The sequence below is a fragment of the Ambystoma mexicanum genome, chromosome 6p (genome assembly GCF_040938575.1).
Source record: "Ambystoma mexicanum isolate Mex_15411 chromosome 6p, UKY_AmexF1_1, whole genome shotgun sequence".
In the NCBI taxonomy this organism is placed as follows: domain Eukaryota; kingdom Metazoa; phylum Chordata; class Amphibia; order Caudata; family Ambystomatidae; genus Ambystoma; species Ambystoma mexicanum.
The window spans coordinates 942,555,612-942,579,138 of NC_090935.1; the positions used below are offsets into that span (position 1 = coordinate 942,555,612).

Below are 23,527 nucleotides of genomic sequence, written 5' to 3' on the forward strand. Positions count from 1 at the left end.
CCCCCTCAACGAGGTGTTCCGGCGGGCGATTCTGTGGTTGGGCGTTCTAGCGCACATCACGGCGGGCAAGGACTTTCAGACGCCGGCGTACCAGGAGACGGTGACGACGGACGCCTCCCTGGAAGGCTGGGGCGCCCACACCGGAGATCTCCACGCAAGAGGCCTCTGGCTCCCGGAGGAGAGGCTCCTGCACATCAACGTCCTGGAACTCCGAGCCGTGTTCTGGGCTCTCAAATCGTTCCTCCCGTCGCTCAAGGGCAAGGTGGTGCGGATCTTCACGGACAACACCACGACAATGTTTTACTTACGGAAGCAGGGAGGCACCAGATCCCCAGCCCTATCCAAGGAGGCACAGGATCTGTGGCACTGGGCGGTCGCCGAGGGGATGTTCCTGGTTCCCTTCCACCTGGCAGGAGAAAGAAACACCATCGCCGACTCGCTCAGCAGGGAGCTGCGCGCGTGTCACGAGTGGGAACTGCGCCAGGATCAGGTGGATCGACTCTTCCGACGATGGGGCAAACCTCAAATCGACCTGTTCGCAACAGCGGCGAACTCGAAGTGCAAGAGGTTCGCCAGCAGGTTTCCCCAGCTGACAAGCATGGACGATGTGTTCTCGTTCCGCCGAGGCAGATCTGGTTCCCGGACCTTCTGGACTTGTCAACGTCCCTTCCCATCAAGCTGTCGGCGGACGCGGACCTTCTCTCCAGAGAAGGAGGAGCCATCTTCCACCACGACCCGGCGTTGCTGAACCTGCAGGCTTGGCTCCTGCAGCGCTAGAGTTTGGAGGCTACGATATACCGGCCGATTGCAGAGAGGTTCTTGCAAAGGCCAGGGCGTCCTCGACTCTCAAATGCTACGGTCGAAAGTGGAAGAGGTTCTCTATCTGGTGCCGACCACAGAAGATCAACCCCCTACGGATTACGGCCCCTCAAGTGCTGCTGTACCTGCTATCGCTGGCAAAGGCTGGGCTAGCCCATGCCTCCATTAAGATTCATCTGGCGGCGATCTCCAGATATACCAGAACCACAGGACGGACGTCCCTGTGGTCCCATCGACTGGTAAAAGAGTTTATGAAAGGACTGTTCCGGTCGTTCCCGCCAGTGAAGGCCCCGGCCCCGGCGTGGGAACTTAACGTGGTGCTGACCAGGCTCATGGGGCCCCCATTCGGGCCGATGCACTCCGCACCGATGAAGTTTGTGTCGTGGAAGACTGCATTCCTGGTGGCCATTACTTCCGCACGACGAGTGGGAGAGATCCAGGCCCTATCCTGCAAAGCACCGTACTTGACTTTCCATGCCTCGAGGGTGGTGCTTAGGACGCACCCCTCCTTTATGCCCAAGGTGCCGTCGGACTTCCATCTTAACGAGCCCCTGGTGTTACCTGTTTTCTTCCCGTCTCCTTCGTCGCCGGCCGAGAGGACTTTGCACTCGCTGGATGTGGCTAGAGCGCTGAAGTTCTATGTGGACCGCACGAAGAGTTTTCGGAGGACATCACAGCTATTCGTGAACTTTGGACCTGTGAATCAAGGGAAGGCTCTCTCGAAGTCTTCTATTTCCAGATGGCTCTCCGGCTGCATCATGCACTGCCACCGGTTGGCTAACCGACTGCTGCCAGGCCGTCCGAGAGCCCATTCGACCAGAGCGATCGCTGCTACTACGGCGTTCTTATCTGGTGTGCCCCTGCTGGACATCTGCAGGGCTGCTATGTGGAGGTCGACGCACACCTTCACGAGATTCTACTGCGTCGATCGGGATTCCAGGGAGGAGTCCAGGGTCGGCCAAGCAGTGCTGCGCAACCTGTTCGCTTAAGGTGAGCCTGGTGAGGAGGTAAGAGATGCTTAATGTTGAGTTTTTTGTATTGCTTAATGTTGAGCCTTTTGCCACCTCCCGTGGTTGTGCATGTGTGTACTGCTATGTATTCTTATATTCATGAGCATGTGAATCCATGCCAGACCCCATGCTGGAGAAGGAACAAGTTAATTACCTGTAACTGTTGTTCTCCAGCATGGGTCTGGCATGGATTCACATGCGAACCCTCCCGCCTACCCTTCTGCGGCTCTTCACTTGGTCATACTGCCACTTCACGTGCTACCAAATCTGAAGATGGCTGCCAGAGGCGGGTCTTAGGGAGAGGGCAGTCATTGGCTGTGGTCAGTATGACGCAGAGATCAGTGATTGGTTACTACTACGAAAGACAGATCAGAAACGAAACTGATACTGATTTTTCTTTACCGAGGATTCCCAGCCTGACGACGGGGAATATTCATGAGCATGTGAATCCATGCCAGACCCATGCTGGAGAACAACAGTTACAGGTAAGTAACTTGTTCCTTTTGAAGGAAGTCTGCCAAGTATAAATTAAACAGGGTGGCTGCAAGAGTGCACACTTGTTTAACCGCACGTAACGTCCGGATATTTTCAGACATTCTCCTCTCTATGTCCAAGTGTATTCTCACTGATGTGTCCTGGTAGAGCAGCTGTATCATGGATAGCAGCCCACCAGGAATTCCACAAAGTTCTATTTTTGCCCATAATTTGCTTTGTGCAATAGTATCGAAGGCTGCCGAGAAATCAATATACGCTACATATACTGGCAGCCCTCCATTCTTCCAAGAATACTCAATAGCACTTACCAAGATAGCTATATTATGGGAAGTTGACGACCCAATTCTAAAACCAGATTGATATTCTGGTAGTATCCCACAGCTGGATATCCACTGATTAAGTTCGTTCAACAGATTTTTAGCAAACATTTTTGCAGGGATATCCAGCATTGCGAGTAACCTATAGTTAACAGGATCTTTCCGATCACCTTTTTTGTATGTAGGTAATATGATACTCTTCTTCCAGTTTTCAGGTATCTTTCCATTCACTACTTTCCACTGAAAGACAATATTTAGTACCTTAGCCCATTTTTCAGGGGACTGGTGTAATAAGGCATTACAAGTGCTATCTGGTCCGGCTGCTCTAGACTTTGGTAGTTTTTTAATTAAGTTGGTTAGAGAGTCCACTGTATAGGTACCCTTCCATATAATTATTTTATACTGGTAATCTTTTTCATCACTCCCCAGGGTTCCTAATGTATTCTTAACATGGGTAATCCACCTACTCTCGCAATTAATAGGGAACGTCTTTTCTTTCCTCTCATTAATGATATCCCACATAATTTGGCTATTCTTATTATTTGATGTATAGGCCAATCTAAGCCATAGTTCCTTTTTTTTTCTTCAATTGATTTTTGAGCCATTTTCTATACTGAATTTTACATTGGTATATCTTGTCAACTACATTTAAGTCATTCTCTTTTATGCAGTTCCGAATATTCATCATAAGTGGGGTTTTTTTTATTGTATTTCTTTATCAAATTTCTTATGATGTTCTAAGTTCCATCTTTCATTCACCGTCTTATACCCACGTTTTATATTTACAGCGTCTTTTATCTGCTCAGTCAATTGCTCAAACATACTCAACATATTACTCGCTTCATTCATTTCACCGTATTCAAATGATTCAATAACGTTTTCCAGCAGTGGTTTGGCAATGTTATTACCTTTCTCTATATTCCTAGGGTTCCATTTTATTCTGTTCCCTGCAGAGTTTACACCAATATCACCATTGTTTGGTGTTCGTCTCTCACTATCGTCCTGGTAATCAGCCATAGGTATAGTGGTAAAAGATCACTTTCTTCTCTGCATCGCACTGCCATATCAAGCACAAACGATTGCACTCTTGTGTTCACAATCATATAGTCCATAGTGCTCATACTGGTTCCAGAAACCCGGGTCACATTCCTCGAATTTATTTAACAGTGTCACCCATTATTTAGCCTCCTTTTTGTTGTGACTCTTAGGTATTGGTTCATATTTATATTCCTCTGTAGTAACCTCAGACATAAAATTAATTTTCGCTTTGAAGTCGCCCACAATAATCAGCGGCATGGTATTGCCAATTTCCATAAGAATTTTAGTTATCGTGGCTATATTTTCTTTACAGCACTTAACATTGGATGAATTATATATATTGATAAGTACAAATGTATCTATTGTTGACAACTTACATGTAACAGTCACTGCTAACACCATTTTAGAAAATTATATATGTCTAATCCCACTCCATGGTTGTTTAATAGAGATCAGGAGACCGCCTTTAGGTCGATCTCTAAATCCTTGTGTAGCAGTGCTTACATGGCTACTAGGCCCATCTATTTCATATTCTTTAGTAAGCCTTGTTTCCTGTAGAGCTATGACTCTGAATTTCTTAATGTTATCCATTAGCCCATCGTCGCTAACATAGTGTGAGTTACCTCGGGTATTCCAGGAAAGAATAATATCAGGGACATCAGGAGCTTGTTTCGAAATGGGATTTGAAGGCTGTTGGCAGCCACTGCCAATAGCCGTCTGGTATATCTTTGTTAATTGGTCTCTCTGGCATGTCACTGAAGAGTTTCTTATTTTCTATATTTATTTTATCTTTAGACTTACTCTCTGACTTATTCCTAGCATCAACTTCATTTAACCTTTTTGGATCATACTGCTCTTTCAACATACGTATTTCTTTACACGTATAGCCTAGGTTCTCAGACACATTTCTGTGGCTTAATAGGAATTCATGAATTGTAACATCTCTACACCTTAGATTGGTAATAATTTTAGTGGCAGTTACTACTTGGTCAACAATTTTAAAATCATCTGAGACTATCATCCTCAAAGGAACAATAGACGCACATATTTGAAGCATACGACTTCTATTGAGGACCATCATCTTAGTCACATCTATTTTTTTCAATTTGCAAAGCCCTTATTGAATCACTCATGTTAGGCGTTTTTCATTATTATAATCTGCTCTTTTCACTCGCACTCTCTCTCGTCAGAGGAGTTTCATTGATGTTTTTACTATTCTTTACCACTTTATTACATCTTATTTTTCCTGAACGTGCGCTACCTCCCACGATGTATTCTCATAAAGCTTGTTTACATCTAACCGTATTTCATCTGTATACATCAAGCTATTTTATTGTTCTTATGCCGCTTCCCAGTTTTCTTCATTGGGCCTTGCTACTCTTCACTAATTTTACCAGTCTCCATCTGAGCTGGATTAATTAGGAAGTCTCTAATGTCAGTATCAGTGGTTTTGTTTTGCTTCTTATTTTTTTGTCTACTACCGCTCTTAGCCTGTTGTTCGTGTATGACTGCTTCATGGTCGCCAACATAGTTGGCTTCTTTGTACATCGATATGCTTTTGGGTTCAATACTCTTCACTTGCTTGCTTTTTCCCAGGTCAGCTGCAACCGTTCCTAGGTACTTTTTTCTTATTTGCATTATACATAGCTGCTTGTCCATATCCTCTTTTCTTATTATGCTTTTCTGTTTCAATGGTCGTTTAACTTTACTACTCTCGCCTAGGCAAATTTCCCTCTTAATCATAACATCTTCTGTTATGGTATATTCGTTATATTTTTCTACTAGCTCATTCAATTTGTTCACATCTCCACTCACATAGCGAATATTTGTTTTGAGCTTAGGTTGTCCAATCTCAATGTTTGTACTATTATCAGTGATGGTACCACTCTCGCAGAACTTCTGTTTACTTCTTTTACTAATATCACAAAGTAAAAGAGAATGGATTGCTAGTTTGTTCTCTATAGATTCACATTTTTCAACAAGGGAGACCAAAACATTTTCAAGTGCCTGAAATAATTCTTCAGTATTCATGCTTACAAAATGAATATCATTTGGGCGATCATATGAGGGAGCATCTGGGTTATTAGCTGGCAATGGCACAATCGGGTTATCCTGCATGATATTGTCAATTGCCAGGCGAGCTTTCCTTATAACTATTAATCCAGATGAGGGATCAATTTCAAATCGCTCTCCTGGATTAAGCAACTCATCTTTTGCTATTTCCTTCTTCTTACTCATAATCTCAGACAGGATAATAGTGGTCTCTTTCCATACTGCACCATTACTTAATAATGGGGAACAGTCATTTTACCGCCCTATCCTTTTATCATTTGCTTGTAACCTTCTGCACATTTCTAAATCAGACATTTTTTCTCCATGCATTTCACTTAGATCTGCATCTATATATTTATCTTGTTCTGATAGTGTAGGCGTTAATATTTGTGTGATTAGCTTGCTGCTAATACAGGGAAAGGCAGACGATAGAGCATCCATAATTTCTGTTACACAACATTCAACTTAATTTCTAGACATACTAGGCTCCTCAGTGGCAGAGGATTTAGTATGATTATTTTCAATTTGATCAAAGAAAGAGATCATTTTGGCAAGCTTACCCTTCGTCAATGGGCTGTGTAATAATTTTCCTTTTACACACCCGGCTGGCTCTTCGTTATGCACGTTCTTATTAATAGCACACTCTCTCTGTATTCCCTTATGTGTGACTGGTTCACGTTCTCCTTGTTGTGGGATCTTAGTCGATCGTAATTCCATACCTCACAGTGTAGCATGTACTACACACGCTACTCTATTACTCAAAGGTACTTACTCGAGTCAATACGGGATTAAGTTAGTGTCGACAGGGAAGCAGAGGACCTTACCACTATCAGCGCACTGCGCGCCGCGCCCAGTGAACAGTGAACAGTCCACTTTCTGCCACTTCCTGGTGCGCTGATCTATGGGTATTTCTGTGTTCCTCTGAATGGGTGGGGGGGCGGGCTCACAGTAGCTGATCCAAATACAGGACGCTAGAACAAAAGACACGATAATACAAACATTAGTGACGCGCCGTCAACTTCAGAACCTAGTATTTCTCTATAGCAACAGGCGCTCAGAGAGGGGAGGAGTACAAAGGCTCAGACAAGGGAGGAGCACAAATATGGAGGGGCACAACACGTTACTACACGTGTATATGGTAAGGGACTATCAACAAATATTTACTTGTGAAAGCGAGTCCTCAACACAGTGTGTGTAACACTGAACACCTTCCTCCTGCTCGATTTGTTTCTTCCGTGTAAGAGCAGAATCTCCCAGTCAGCAGTCCACTTTCTGCCACTTCCTGAATTGTTCCTGTGGATGCCAATAGCGCCTATGTGTTTGTATGTGTTTTTGCAAAATTCCATGTATTCATTTAAGGGAACAGCACCATTATGTTAGATTCTAACTGTTTTAAAGACCTGAATATGGAATTTCTGTAGAAAGACCTGATGCCATTCAAAATAAAAAAAGATGCTGACAGAATACAATATGTCAGCATTGTGTCTGTGTGGTTTTTAACATTATCTTTGTAATGCCATGTGATTACTTATGGTGTGTGTTTCAACTTGCAATATGTTCAAAATGTGTGCTGTCACTAAAGCTCATATACACAGTCAATAGTAGATTAAATATTAACACTACAACAATATCCCAGCAGTAAAAGGCAAAGCATGACTGGTGCCCGGTACAGAAAATGTGTTCTAGAGCAAGATAAATATCTAGTTTATTTATTTATGCTGTTTTTTGAGTTGTCGGTTGTTTTGAGCAATTTGCATTGAGTTCATCAATAACATGCTGCCAAGCCTACTAACAGGGGCTACATTTGGGCATTCAATTATGCCCCTTTTTATGTTTATTCTTAGTTTCATATAATGTGAACATGCTATTCCAAGGGTTTCTGCAGCATATTAAAAAGCTTGAAAAAGCCAACAATTGTAACGTTTGTGTAGGCATAGGATAAGCATTTGTCAGTACTGCCACAATGGTACTGCCTAGCAATAACATGGCAACAATCTGAAAATGGTGATTACCTGGCATATGTTAGGAATACCTGATAATTGCCTATATCTTACTATACAAAAGCAAAACCTTTAGGCTTTGGCAAGGCTTCTTTTTAATAGGATTACAGTGTAAGGAACAGATATGATTCAAGTGGCTGTAGGCACACTTGCTGAAGACATTTTCATTAATCCACAAGTGCCTATACAGCTATAATTAAGCCATTCAATCTCGGCAGACTGCTTATAAATAACCAACATGCCAAAATGTGATATTACTGCCTGATAGAGCTAGCACAGTGAGATCCAGGAGGACGCGTTTCGGGTGGGATGGGGTAGGCTGCGGTTGCTAATTGTCACAGGGATTAGCATGGCCATGGACAGTCAATGGGTGGGTAAATAACCAAACACCCACAAACGGTGTGTCCCACCTCACATGCTATCGCCCTCCAATGCAATAGTAAAAGGGAATCAATGCTAATCCTTGTCCTAAAGAGATCTCCCACAGAGATCGGAAATAATGTTGTATCCCAATCTGTTGAAAGTCTTCAAAGGTTCTCGCACAGATCTGAAATAATTTTCTGTTGAAAGCTATTGCTAAAGTCGCACATGGTATCTTACATCAAGTGATGTCTAGGAAGAGAATGTCACTGGAATTGTGATTCCCCACTCTAGCCAAGGAACGAGTCACAACACTAGAAACAGAATGCGACATATTTTGTATCAGTGAGGAAACCATTGCATAACCTTATATTTCTGAAACATTTAGGATACAATGTGAGCAGAGTTCAAGCATCTCTGTATCAAAAGGTGCAGCACTGGAAATGCCCCGATGCAGAATCTTAAATGACTGTCTCCTCTTCCCCTTTCACTGTGCTCAGAGAGGCACAGCTCCACCTCACTGATGAGGCCCAACAAGCCTGAAACATGTGTCTGGGGTTGCTGTTGGTACTCTTGTTCAGAAGAGAATTGCCATAGCATTTCGGTGGTGGACTGCCCATATGGGAGTGACAAAGACTGATATGCAAATGGCTATTTCTCTTCTGTGAAAGATGTAGTGAGCTAAAGTGTGGCTGTGGCAAGTGAGTATCTTCCCAATGAACAGGTCATTTAGCCATGTTCGTTGGGAGCCTATGACTATTTGTTGATTACCTAAATGTATAGTCTCTGAATTTTTCAGTATAATTATGCAATTTCCTGTAGGGCGTATGATGTTTTGCCAATAAGGAATGTAGCCTATATTTGGCGAGTGCATCCTGATTTTCACTTCATTGGTCTAGTTTGTTCTTTCTATAGACTTTAACTGGGTTATTGGTCAGGATGTTCTTATTCATTCCTGCATTAGTTTACGCTCGCCCACAAATGTAGACAATGGTACCATGTTCATCCTTTCCAGAGCTGTTTTAAGATTCTCAAACAAGGAGTTCCTTGTGGGGGCGGGGTAGTCCAAGATCTTGGCATATAGCATAAGTTTAGCAATTTGAATGAGCTTCCTCCATGTGACCAGGGCCAACTCATGACGAATTAGAACATACAGACTCGACATAGGTAGATTTAATAACCTTTTCCAATAGGCGCTTTCGAGCCGTTCCATAGAGCAGAGTAGGCATCAACTTCCCATTGTAATAACTTATCTGCGGTGTTAGAGTATATCTGCAGTATTTCAACATGGTGGTTTTACTTTGGACACGAAATTGTGCTTGTTTTTGTTTGTCTTGTTGGCAGAGAACTAAACTTTGCTCTATTTGTGATTGGGAAACCTAGATGCTTCATTTCATTAGATGTTTCTAGAGGCTGTTTTTCCAGAGGCTAAGGACCAAAGTTCACAGATTTTTTATTTGTAGTTGTCATTATGGATGTCTTCTCTCATATAGTGTTCTACTGCCTATAGAGATCTCTGGAGGCCTACTGTTGTTTTATCAAAAAGAACATCATCTTCTGCAAAGAGGAGTCCAGTGACTTTTAGATTGCCCAATCTCAGAGAGTAGGAGTGTGTGATGTCAGAGAGGTATAGGTTAAATAGGCAGGCGGCCAATACGCAACCCTGCATAAGTCCTACATTGGTGGTTCCCCTCCCCAAAGGTCTCATGGATGGGGAGAGGTCCATTGGCCATTCACCCTTGATTTCATTTTGGGGATCTTAAAATTAGACTTGTATCTAGTGATGTTGGGGCCAAACCTGTACACCTCCAATAAGGATTCCAGATATTCCCAGCTAATATTATCGAATGCCCTGTGTGCTTTTAACAATAATACCACAAACCTATCCAGGCTCTGAGGAGCCAATGCTATAAGATCCACCACTCTTCTGATGTTGTCATGCGCCCCTTTATCATTGATAGTCGGTTTGATCCTGATCAATCAAAGATGGGCGCACTTCCCCCCAATCTGTACCTTGCTATAAATCTTGGACGATATGCCGTGCACTCCTCTGGGTATTTCCCCGGTTCCAGCGTTGCACTTTTGCTATCTCTGACTCAAAAAATCTTCTCAAAGAAAACCATGCTCTATGAAGTGCGGCAAAAACAGACAATTCCACAGCAGATCCAATTACCTGTAATGCCCCTTTGTCAAGAGTCTTGCCTAGAGGTTGAAAATGTACATGATAAAATAAGTACTTCTCCATCATTGGATTTTTCATGGATTCACATGCTGCTTGAATATCCCCCGTCATCTTGCTGGGAATCTTGTGTAACATTAAAACCGTTTCATTTGAAATTAAGAACTGCAATAATTTTAGTGGCCTTAGAATTCTTTCCGTGGAGGGTTTGCTAGGTTTTGTCAAAAAGGGCAAGGCTGTCTCTTTCCTTGTCAGCCTCTCGATATTTGCCGCTTTCTCCTTCTCTTGAACTGCTGGGACTGCATAGCTGTCTCGTGCGGTTTGCCTTGTTTGTACTGTGCCCTCTTGCTCCACCTTTTATCCCTGTGGGGAAGGGAAAGGGCCATCGGGTGTGCGTAATTCTCGTCAATTGGCTGACTTTGCCTGACCCTTGTACTGGGACATGTCAGGTAAACGGCTCGGGTGTTAGTCCGTTGTGTGAAAGTGTTCTTGTTAGGGAAAGGGGGGGCAGTGTTTTCGAATGTTCTACATGGTAGGGTGGGGAAAAGTTATTGAAGGAAGGGGGATACCATGTCTCAGCCGTCAGTGTCCCACACCCCGAGGACCTCCCATGCAGGTAATCCTCCCTCACTTGTCCACCCCCAAGAACCAGATCCGATAGCGAACGCTGTGTCCTGGTCGCCTGGATGACAGAACCCCAGGGACTAGCTAGGGAGACGCCTTCAGGTTTCTCACAGTGCCCCTCGACCTCCAGCATAGGCTCACAGTGCTTTGTCTCTTTCCATGGTGTATTCATCATGCTTTGCACTATCTTCTTTGTCTCTGGTTGATTGGCTACCAACCACTGATTATTCCTCATGGTTCTCCCATTCTTCTTCTTCAGAGTATGGGTGGTCAGTGAAGGTTGATTACTGGTAACATTACAGTAGCAAGTAGTGACTAGTTTGGAGGGAAGGTTTTGATTGTTTGATGTTATAGTTACCTCCCCAGGAGAGGTTATATGGAGTTCCTGGACGGAACGGGAGTCCCCATCTCCAAGAGGGAGTCTCTCCCTGTGAGGTCTCGCTGACTGCCACCCCTAAGGGGATTCTTGCCTAGCAAACTCACCTCCCTAGCCTCACAGGGAAGGGCTCTCCTCTGGGGAGAAGTATCCTGTGAACCGTCACAGCAGGCAAAACACCTATCACTCGATGGATAGTCTCTTGCATAGAGCGCTGTTATAGGCTGCAGGGCAAGATTATAGCAAATGGACTACATACCCACCTGACTAGATCCAAGGTTGTGGCACTCCAGAGACATGTTCAATAAGATATGATTTGCAAAGTGGCTACATGTGGCATTAACTCACCCTTCTGTAAACACAACACGTTTGGCACCAGCTCCAGAGTGTATGCCTAGTTTGGGCAAGCAGTCCTCCTGAGCACAGGTAAAGTGATGCTTGGTAGTACCTCAAATGTATGGAGGACCCGGGACCGGACACAGGAATAAGGCAACGTTACCCCAGTGGTTATTGTACTACTAGCCCTTCGTTCCCTTTCTCCCACACACCTGCCTCCCATCCCCCTGAAATGTTCCTGGTTCTCTCAGTGGGTGAAGTGGACTGAGGGGGAATAAATGGCAGGGATGCACACATGCGCATGTTGCCCTACTCTGCATGCATATTTAAAGGGGAAGCGTGCTCTCCTGTGCTTCAAGGCTCCAGACCACGCATGGCAGGTACTCCCCTAACTACGGAGGAAAGGGGGTACTATTATCCAGGAGTACAGTAGTCACTATGGTGAGTAACTTTCCATGTATTCCTCAGACACTTGTGCCTTCCTATCAGCATAGTGACTTCTCTGATTGGTAGGGAATTCCTACATCTATTTGCCTGGTAGGTTTAACTACTCTAATAAATGTGTGTAATAAGACCAAAATGCAATTTTCGTAAAGCAACCCAGTACTTTTTTTCTCCACTAATGTTGCCTTTTATTTTTGATTTTAGCTTTTACTTGCCATGATAGTGGAGCCACTGTTTTGGCCTACGCTCCAAAGCATCAGCTGTTGATTTCCGGAGGCAGAAAGGGTTTCACTTGTTTGTTTGATCTGCGCCAAAGACAACAAAGGAAACATTTCCAGTGTCATGAATCTCCCGTTAAAGCTGTGGCTGTGGATCCAACAGAGGAGTACTTTGTCACTGGATCTGCAGAAGGAAGCATAAAGGTAATAATAAAAAAGTGCAAGGGAAAACACATTTTTGCATATAATGCAAAATAATAGTTGCATTGATTTTGTTTTTGCAAGTTAGTGTTCTACTTAGTCTCAGACATTGTTAGAGTGGGGCAAATTTCTTGGCCTCTGTACTAGAGAGTCAAAGTATATTCGACATTCAAGACTCCTAAATTCTTCACGAGCTTCGACTGCAGAGTGAAGTTTCACCTGAACTCCCTTGTACATTTGGGAGGGTAGGCCCAAGTTCGACAGGCTGTTCAAAACTACCAAACCTCTCAGATTTGGTGGGCCATTCAGATCCCTCAAATATCTAGCAAGGTTGGGTGGTAACTTAAAAGGCACAACTCCCTTACTGGTCCTATGTGGGTTGTACATGGCTGTTGGAGGGAGCAACAGGGATGATCCACAATAGTAGAGAGCAAGAGACCTTGTACTTAAGTCTTTCTCAAAATGTTGTCTTTTCCCATCTTTTTGTCTGTTGGTAACATATTATTTCTGTAGTTTTGTGAAGTTCCTTACATGTTTACCCCCCTTTGAGAAACCCATTGGAATTCTGTGATTATTTTTTAACTACTTTTCCCTTACATTTCATCCCGTCACCAAAAAAAGAAAACATTTGCTAGAAAAGCTTATGAAAATGTTTGTGGCACCCTTTGCGATTTTCTTTTTATAAATCATTTTACTTATTCTTTTCTTGTTCTACTGAAAAAAACAACTTCCGTCCACAAACACATAATTTTTTTACACTTTCCCTTAGTCCCTCCAACCAGTACTATAGATAAACAAGCATTGGCAAAGCCAACGGTTTTGGCTTATCCAGTGCTATTATATGTCCAGGAACTTACAATTTTGCTGCAGTTACCATATTATGGCCATGTAGCACCATTATGGAAGATCCATGCAAATGCCAGCATAAAAGCCAAAACTGTTGGTTTTGCCAATTCTTGATTTATGTTTTTAAGATTGATACACCTCTCTGCATGTCACCTTGAAGATACTTCCAAGCAATAGATTGTGTGTGTATGCTTTTTTTTTTATTTATTTTTTTAAAATATGTTTATTTGAAACCAAGGCAGGACAGTTTACAAACAACATTGAATAAGACTTTTACACCTATTGGCAGTTCCCTTTAGCTCATATTCTCCCTTCTTTCTCCCCTCCCCTGGTCCCCAGAGCCCCCCCCCCGTTCCTGCATTCCGAGGGACCGTCCGCCGACCCCGTCCCTCAGGCGGGCTCTTGATCCCTCAGAGTCCATCCAGTGTTGAGCGGTTTAAATGTTAAGGCGGGGAATCGTTGGTCGTAATCCAGCACTCGGGCCCAGAGGTTATGGAAACGATGCAGGACTCCCGCCCTTGCCGCGGTCACTTTTTCCGCGATCAGGATGTCCCAAAGTTTACCCCACCAGTAGGCCATGCATGGGCCATCCGGGGACTTCCAGACGTGGGCTAGCACAATTTTGGCAGCCAAGGGGCATTCCGTTACTTGTTTCGCTCTGTTTCCGGAGCGGGGCTATACCCCAGGGGTCGGGACCCCCACAGGGCCATTTCGGGTTCCAGGGGAGTGTCATCCCAGTAATTTGTTCAATCGTCGCCAGGCACTGTTCCCAGAATTGTTGGATCTTTGGGCAAGCCCACCACATGTGAAAAAAAGCCAGGCTGGGAGCACCCTCTCCAGCAGGAAGGGTCTACCCGAGGGTTCATGTAGTGTAGTCTAGGGGGGGGGGGGTAGTACCATCGTAGCATCAGCTTGTATGCGCATTCCTTGTTGGTCACACAAGTAGATGAGGAGTGGGTGCGAGTCCAAATGTCTACCCAGGACTGGTAGTCAATCGGGTGGCCCAGGTCGGCCTCCCATTGGGCCAGCCATGCATCGCGTTCTTGCGCTTAGGAAGTCCCCCAGGAAGCGTCTGTATAGGGTTGAGATCCTGCTCCGGGATGGAAGGTCCTTCAGTGTTAGTTCACTGGGACGAGGGGGCGGACGGCCGCCCGGAGGGTCTGGGGGTGCGAGCACCAGTGACGGAGTTGGTAGTACGTATATCTGTCCCTTTCCTGTAGGTGGAATACCGCCTTACATTGTTCAAAGGTGCGGGGTGTGTTCCCGGTGTATAGCTGTTCCAGGGTCTCGAGGGCGCCGTCGATCCAGTTCTGGAAGTTTCGGGGGTTCGACCCCGGTGAAAAGTTTTGGTTATGGAAAATAAGGTAGAGTGGGCTTTGTCCCCTTGGGATTCCTTTTTGTTTCAGGGCCCAGTCCCATGAGCTTAGCGTGTGTTTGGTAGTTAGCAGGAGAGTCTTCCAGTGTTCTCTCAGGGAGGGCTGGATATGTGGGAGGAATCGCAGGGGGAGCGGTAGTTGAACTTGCTCTAGTTCCACCCAACTAGGGCGGTCTGTGGTGATCTGCCAAGCATAGATGTGTGCTAGCTGTGCTGCTGCCCTATAGGCCCGGAGATCGGGGACCCCTAGCCCCCCCTCCCCCCAGTCTGGAGTTGCCAAACAGGGTTTTGTGGGGGATTCTAGCTTTCTTGCCTCTCCATATGAACTTCAGCATTTTCTTCTGCAGATCCTGGAGAGCCAGCTTTGGGATGGCCACTGCGAGGGAGGAGCAGGCGTAGAGGAATCGTGGAAGCAGGTTCATTTTTGCGGCTGTGATCCTCCCCATTAAAGAGATTACCTGAGTGGACCAGCGCTTCAAGTCTCCCTCCAGTTCACTGAATAATCTGAGGAAATTTGCCTGATATGTGTCCCTTGGGTTTGCTGGGATATGGACTCCCAGGTAAGGGATAGCTTGTCTCTTCCATATGATCGGGCATAGCCTGGTTAGTGCTTCTTGTTCCTCCTGGTGGAGGCCAATGCCCAGGCCCACTGACATAGAGAAGTTGACGGCAAAGCCGGTGACCTTTCCGAAGTTGGCTATTTCTGCCAGGGCATGTTTAGCTGAGGAGTTGGGATCAGAGAGCATCTGAAGAACGTCGTCAGCGTATAGTGCAATTTTGTGTTGAGATGGACCTACTTGGGGACCCTTGATGAGCTTGTTCCATCTAACTCTTTGGGCAAACGGCTCCATCGTTAGTGCGAAGAGAAGAGGTGATAGAGGGCAGCCCTGTCTTGTCCCACAGGTCATGGGAATCAGGGTTGATAAGGAGCCGTTGATCCTCAGGAGGGTCTTAGGGGATGAATAGTTGGCCATTACCATAGATTGGAAGGATGGGCCAAAGCCAAAGGCCTCCGGGGTGAGCTTCATGAATGACCAGTCTACCCTGTCGAATGCTTTGGTAGCATCTAGGGCCATCAGTGCCAGTCCCTGGGCATTACGGTGGGCGATATCTACCAGGTTCAGGGTTCTTCTGATGTTGTCCCCTGCCGCTCTATTCAGGATAAAGCCCGTTTGGTCAGGGTGGATTAAGGTCGGAAGGATATGCGACAGTCGGTTGGCCAGGATCTTGGAATAAAGGTTAGCGTCTATGTTCAACAGGGCAATTGGCCTGTACGAGGCCGGGTCTCTCGGGTTCTTCCCTGGCTTAGGGAGGAAGATTGTTGTAGACTCCTGCATTGAGGGGGTCACTGAGCCAGTATCCTTAAATGAGTTGAAGAGTGTTACCATAGGGGGAATCAGTTGGGATTTGAATATTTTGTAAAATCTCGAGGAGAAGCCGTCTTTTGAGGGCTTTAATGGCTCCTTCGACCTCATCTGTGATTGGTGCTTCTAGGGTCTCTCTCGTTGCGGCGGGCAGGTGTGGTAGGGATGCCCCCCGTAGGTATCCCTCCTGTTTGGACAGGTCCCGTGAAGGTGCAGTCATTACTTGGGTTAGGTGGTCCACTGCCAGCCATTGTTTTTCTGATTCAGAGTAGTGCATCCTCCCTTGTAGGTCGTGGAGCCCCGTGATGGTGTTGGGTCTTCTCGTTTTGGCCAGTTTGGCTACTAGTAGCTTATTAGCTTTGTTGTTCTTGGCATAGTAGAATTGCCTAGTCTTGGCCATTAAATGTGCGGTGTGTTCGGCGCAGTGGGCCTCTAGTTTCTTCCTGGCTGTGCGGACGGGTCGTTGAGTCTTGGGGGACCACCCATTCTTTTTCTGGGCCTCCTCTGCTGTTTGTAGTTCCTCTTCGAGGGCTTGCTGGGTTTGTCGACGGTTCAGGTGGAATGCCACCCCTTGTGCTATCAGGACTCCCCTAATCATGCTTTCATTGCATCCCAATTATTTGCAGGGGAGGTGTCAGTGGCAGGGTTTTCCTTGAGGACATTTTTAATCGTGGTTGCAATCCTGTCCCTGACCAGCATGTCTTTAAGGATCGGGTCGTAGAGTGACCATCTGCATGTGGGGTTGGCTCCAGGGTTCTGGGTTCAGAGCTCCATGACTATTGGTGCGTGGGCCGATGGAGACTTCATTGGCGAAAGTGAGGGTTTGGGGCGAGGTTAGGAGGAGGTCTATCCTCAAGGAGGTTCGGTGGACATGGGAGAAAAAGGAGCAGTCCCTCTCGGTAGGGTGTAGCACCCGCCATGAGTCCACCACCTCTAGGGTTCTGAACAGGCGTAAGAGGCTGAGGGCTTGCGCGAAATCTCCCGGGGAGGGTGGGTGAGATTTATCTTTGGTGGGGTCCGGCACTCCATTGAAGTCCCCCCCCATTATAGTCTAGCCTTCCGTGAAGCCAGAGAGGGCGGCGCCCAGGGAATCGTAGAAGCTTGCTTGTCCCGAATTGGGTGCATAAACTGAAACAAAGGTGTATAAATCTCCCAGTAAGAGGTATTTAACTGCCACGAAGCGTCCCTCTGGGCACGATATTGAGTCCAAGATCTGAGGATTTAGATCTTTTCTGAAGAGGATCGCCGTGCCCCCCTTCTTGGATCCTCCCGAGGCGAGGAATTGATGTGGGTATAGGCGGGAACGTAGGCGCCCAAAGTCTGCTGGGAGGAGGTGAGTTTCTTGGAGCATTGCCACCCCGGCTTCCTCATCTTGCAGTTTCTGTAAGATTGATGTGCGTTTAGCGGGGGAGTTCAGCCTGTTAACGTTTAGCGAAAGGCACTGTAGTGTCTGAGGTTCTTGGGCCGGGGACCCAGCTGTAATGAGTTCCGGTGGGATGGGGCCGGAGTAGAGATAGTCAGTCGACATCATAGGTGAAGGTCAAGAATGTATTGTCCTGCTCTTGGGGTTTTAACAGAAGCCCCCAACGGGAGGCCAACTTTTTAACTGGCGGGGTGGTCGGCATTGTGAGTGCGGCCAAAGCCCTGGCCAACAGGGCCAATTGAGTCATTAAAGTAACTTGGATTTCCAAGGACATAAAGGTGGAACTTACCTTGGAATGGGCATGGGCCGTAGGTGAAGCACGCCGTATTGAGCTGTAATAATCTTCGGCTGCGTCGGAAGTAGCAAATCGTAAGGGGGAGGCAGGGCCCCTAGACTGACTGTGCGGCACTGATTCATGTTGTATGGCCTGTGGACCATTTACCACCTCCTGTTGTTTCCGGAAACTCTCGACCATGGGGACTGTCTAGGCTGTGGAGCGGGGGTGGACTCCCGGTTTCCTGTCGCTTCTGAGGCCGGCGAGGCGGCCTCTATGGGGGAGGAAGGGTGCATAATCCTGCTTGCATCCTCCAGATGGCCAATCCTCCGCAGGGTACCGTTGTATGAGAATTGCAGGGCTGTTGGGAACAGCCATCTATATCGGACCTGACGTTCTTGAAGGAAGAGGGCTAAGGGTCGGAGTGTTTTCCTCCTCTGAAGAGTTAGGAGCAAGAGATCTTGGTAGATCTGGAGATGCGAGCCCAGAAAAGTGAGCTCAACTTTTGAGCGGCTGATAGCGGAGATGGCCTCTTTTGTGGAGAAGAAATGGACCCTGGTGATGACATCTGGAGGGAGGTCCGATTCCACCCCCTGGCATAGGTGCAGTCTGTGGGTGCGGTCTAGCAATAATAGGGATTTGTCCAGATCCGGGTAGAGGGCTTGGAAGAAATCCCCCACATATTCTGCAAGTTGTTTGTCCGAGACTGAGGAAGGAATGCCTCGGATCTGAAGGTTGTTGCAGCGGGCCCTATTCTCCAAGTCCTCCTGCTTGAATTCCAGGATTTCGCACTAATCTTTTTCCCCTTGTCTGGGGCCGTAAGCATGGTGGCTATGTCCGCGTTTTTGCTCGCTTTTGTTTGTTTGAACATGGTGCCAGACGTGAGGTAGATGCTATGTTAGGACTGCAAGATTGCGTTCCGCCTTGGAGGCGCTGCTTTGGGCTAGGGCGCGTCGGCTCTGGAGTCCGACAGGGATGGTCACTCAGGAGACGGAGATAGAGTTGAGTGAGGAGGGGGTGGGCCGGGGCACCCCAGGAAAAGAGAGTTCAAGGGAGGTGATGGTCCTCAGGAGCTAGCTGCGGTGCCCCAGCCGCCTGGGCTAATGATTGTGAGCTCTACCGAGGGCCTGAAGGGCTGAGGCCACCGCCTGGTGGCTCTGATTGTGTTTGGCGCAGGGTGGCCGTGGGTTCCCACCAAAGTAAGGGTGCTGGTTGGAGAGGATTTGGTCCATCAGGACAGCGCAGCAGGGTCCCCGCTGTCCCCTAGAGGGAGTCACCCAAGGATGTGGTGATGGCGGCGTGGGGCCCCCAAATCCATTGAGGGAAGGCAGATCTTCCGTTTCTTCATTCATGGAGGGGGCACAGCTGGGAGGGTGGCCTGGGCGCTCCCAGGGGCGCAGGCCTTATGCAGAGCCGTCACCCACTGGATCAGTGAAGAGAGGGAGAGCCGTGGCTCCTCTGCTCCACCAGCCAGGGGAGTGGAGCCAGGATGGAGATGGGCCTGCAGGCCATGTGGGGGGCGGAGCCCCCCGGAGCGGAGCGGCCCGTAGCAGAGTACGGGAGGAGAAATGAGGGTGCGGGGGGAGCTGGAAGGAGCCGGTGTCACCGCCTGAAGCTCCACCGCCGGTGAGAGGTCCGAGATCCCCACCGGCGGGGGGCCCAGGCAAGAAGAGCTTCGACCCCCACCCCCCAGTGGGGGCCCACCTGGATGCGAGTCCTCCTCCTAGACGAGGCCGCGCCACGCGCCGCCTCCCACTCCGTAGATGGAGCCGGGGCTTGATCCTCGCCCCGGAAGGGAGCCGTGCCACATGGGGGCTACAGGTCCATAGGCCACAGGTCTGGCTAGGAGGAACTGCGGGAGTCTCACCCGCCCAGAGGGGCACCGCAGACCCTGCCGAGCACCACGCTGCAGGCTGGGGCCGCCGCCAGAGCTGCACGGAATGAAGCGCGGGCACCTCCCCTTCAGTGCCGGCGCGAGGCCGTCGCTGTGTGCTCCTCAGAGGCCGCGGGTCTCCGGACCAGGAGTGCTGGAGCTGGGCGGCTGATCTGGGGGGTCATTCAGTGCTGGGGCCGCCTCAAGCACCCTCGGCTCCGTCCCCGGGCCCGCGAGCCGACGGCGCCCGCCATCTTGGATTTTCGTAGCCGTCTGGAGCTGCGGAGACCCGGCGGTGTAGCCGAGTCCTCGAAGAGCGTTATACTCACATCTTTGGCCCTCAGGTGCCCCAGGAGTTCTGACGGCCTTAGATGTTATTAGGGTCCGGCAGGATCTTGGGAAGCCGCATCTTTTTGCTGTTACGGCGGGCTTCATACGGCTGGCATTAGGGGAGCAGCCACATCAATGGCGCTCCAAGCCACGCCCCCTGTGCATGCTTTTTGGTGTTGTTCAACAGTCTGTGAAATCCAAGCAGATGTCGTAGAAGGGTTCCCTATTCGGTATTCCTCCATCAGGACCCTATTGGTGATCGCGTTTTAATTGAACTCCATTTACAAAATTATGTTTTACACGCCTCCTGAACATAGATGATTGGTTTCAGCTCACAGGTTTGGATTCAGCGCGTAGTACAGTGAGGGGGCCCCCCTGAACTCCGAGGCACCTGTCTCTGCGTTTCGTCATTGGAACATATATTGTTGGATCAGTTCGGAACTGGGAGACCATACATTGCTGCCCAGGATGCAGTGGTGAGCTTGTGCACATGGCCCCAGGCTTTTGCATCTGTGGGTCAATTACTTAGTAAAGGGCATGACCTTAACTTTCATTCAGAGGTATCAAGTTGTTCCATGTCAGATGTGAGATTTATTTATTTTATTTATTTATTACATTTGTATAGCGCAAGGCAGCCCTTGGGCATCGAGGCGCTGTTACTTGCAAAAAACTTAGTTACAGGGTGGGAGCAGCGGAGATGGCTGTACACTTATACAATGGGTTACATAATTGCATACATTTGTACATAAGTGTGCATATATACATGATACAATTTATCGGTTAGCTGGTGATCTTGGCACATGTCAGGTGAAGAGCACTGTTTTCATGGCTTTGCGGAAAGCAATGAGATGCTCTGCCAATGCTGGCTTTGATGTGCTCATCACTTTGGATGCCGATTTAGACTGGACGGCGCCAGAACATGCACACATTTCTCCCATTGCCGCACTGGAAAATACTTTGCACTGCTGTGCTCACATCTGACAAGCATGCTCTTCTGCTCTGCTCACTCAAATGTCTTCTTTATTGCTGCCTGAGGAAACAGCAGGGCTTTCCCACAAGTCCCTTGCAGGAGGTTAAAGCCCCTTCTGCTTAATTCCTGTCAAACCTCTGCACTGTCTAGTGGGAATTACAGAAAATGAAGGAAGCAAGTGCTCCTGTGAGCACGTTGCTGGTTATTGTGGCTGCCAAAAAACTGCGCTGTGGGGAGCAGCAAATTGACTGTATCAGTAGCTTTGCCAAATAATAGATCCCAGCGGTGGGTTAACAGCATTAACCCACCGCCGGGACATATTTGCAACTTTAGTAAAACAAAGTGACAGTTGGCTGCGGCATCAGGAAAGCTAAGCCACCCACAACTTTCATTTTAACATTGAAAATTGGTGGGGGGGCGTGGCCTGCACGCAAGCGATGCAGATGTGAGCTTTGTGAGCTCCTCCAGGCACTGAATACATCCTGCTCTGACATCCTAATTTCGTGAGTTTAACACCAACAAAACGCACAGACTGAACCTGTGAGGTGGGGGGCCTCGGCTGACCGAGTTTGCTGCGAATATATGGCCGGATAGCGGAGAAATCCGAAGGACCGCAGAGGATCGCTACCTCCGAAGGCACACGTCCAAAATGGCCGACGGTTCCGGAGAGCGGCTAATAACCCGGGGCGGCCGTACCGGCTCTGTGTTGCGGGCCTCGGAGGAGGCAACATAATCACCCTCCGACAGCCTCCCTCTAAAACATATAGTGGCGAGAGGCTGTGGCCATAGGATCCGCACATAACAGCCTGCGGGGGACCCGCCGAGAAAAGACAGACGCAGCAAGATACGCGCCCTGCCCGGGCGGCACAAACCACAGAGATGTGCAGACCCGGGAGGCAGTGAAGGAAGTGCCCGGACCCTGCCGAGGAAATACCCAGAGACATACAGCACACATCAATGCGACACTTGCCAGACGACCAGTGGCAGATACGGCCCCTGAGAAAGCCTGCCTGCAGCCGTGTGTGCTACGGACCATACGCCATGGACGGGAAGACTGCCTGACCTCCCCGCTTTTGTGACAGCCCTGTGCGGAAGGAACGTCTGGCCCGACCCAACAGCTCGCCTTCCCCGAGACAGGGGACTGCCCGAAGCAGAGGTTGTCCTGCTCAAACCGCCGCCTGGGAAACCATTGGCCGAACCCCTAGCAGATCTCCACCAGATACAAATTATTGAACTTACCTGGGTCAGGAACTGTCCAAGCTCCCTATTCCCTTCCCCCAGGCAATTCCAGTGACTGCTGCGGCGCAGATTCACTCATAAATATTAACATTTTTTGGCTTCTTGAAAAACGTTTACCACAATTCACCATTGATCAATAGTGGTCATTTTTGGAATGGCCGATTAAGCATTGTTTGAATTGGACATGATTAATAATAGAATATGGAGGAATCCCTAGTCAATCAACCGCAAGTGTAAGCACCTAGGCTTGTACACACAGCGCACCGTGGCAAGTTTAAATCCAGGTTGTGTCGCCTTGCTAATGTTGTTAATTCTTGGAAAGATGAGAGTTGGTACCAACTTGCAACTCGCCACTAGTACCTGAATGCCCTGAGGAAGGCCTGAGCGTTCAGGTCGAAACACGTGTTGGCTACCCAGTAAAGAGACATACACCAACAATTTACGAGTCATCTATAATTTCGAATGCTATTGTTTATGAAAGGGCACTTATTATTGATTAGGGTGTACCGCTTTGGTCTCAGTCTAGTTGATGTCACTCATTCACTCAGTGATACGATCTTCGTGCGGCTGAACAAATGTATATTCAGCGAAAGCCTATTTGGCTACTGCCACTTTTTTCAAGAAAAGCCCCTGACGAATTTTAATATTTTTCTGTTCCCCTGGTTCTGCAGTTTCTCAAAGGCATGAAATAAATTTCCTCTTAAATTCTTGGTGCCTCCTTGAGATTTGGTTTTTAAAGTGCCCTTATTTATAGCCCCAACTTGGGCCAGGAGCATTTCTACAGTTTTCTAAGGAAAACTTTGCCTTGAGAGTGAGATGTCCATTGTTGCCAAAGGTTGACTGCATTTGCTGAGTAAAATGATATTGAAGATTAAAAGTGATTGGCGAAGAGAACGGTTTTAAGCTTTTTTTTTTAAACCAAGAAATCAGATTTCTGGCCTGGATTGGGGAGCAGATATCCAAGGATCTACTTACTGCCTTTCCTTAATTTCAGCATTTATGTCAATTCCTTCAAAGGTTGGATGATGATGCCAAAGGTCTAGTTGGCATATAGTGATGAATGTAATCCCACAGTAGTTCCATGGCCATAGTATGCACTGTTTTTTTTTTTTTTTTTAGTTGATATTTATTTGGATTTATATAGCGCTTTACACCCAAATGCTGAACATAATACAATGGTACAGATCAAATGCCGGAATAAACCAAAGATTATGAAGCTATGATTATGAATATAATTAAGAGAGAGTAAGAAGAGGAGGAGCAGGGAGAAAGCAGAAATGTGTTGCAGTGCAATGGAGAGTAGAAAGGAAAGGGGCACAAGGAGTGTGGGGAATAGTAAGGAGAAATTGTGAGTGAGAACGCAG

The 23,527-nt window shown here is 47.5% G+C and overlaps 1 protein-coding gene across 2 annotated transcripts in view; it reads left to right on the forward strand.

Annotated features, from left to right (window-relative positions):
- The window catches only part of DMXL1 (Dmx like 1), a 1,868,248-nt gene that overhangs the window by 1,793,232 nt on the left and 51,489 nt on the right, over window positions 1–23,527 (forward strand). For both annotated transcript variants that reach the window (XM_069625559.1, XM_069625560.1), the window contains exon 42: window positions 12,255–12,472. In XM_069625559.1, coding sequence (XP_069481660.1) covers window positions 12,255–12,472 — 218 coding nt within the window. The remainder of the gene's footprint in view (window positions 1–12,254; window positions 12,473–23,527) is intronic.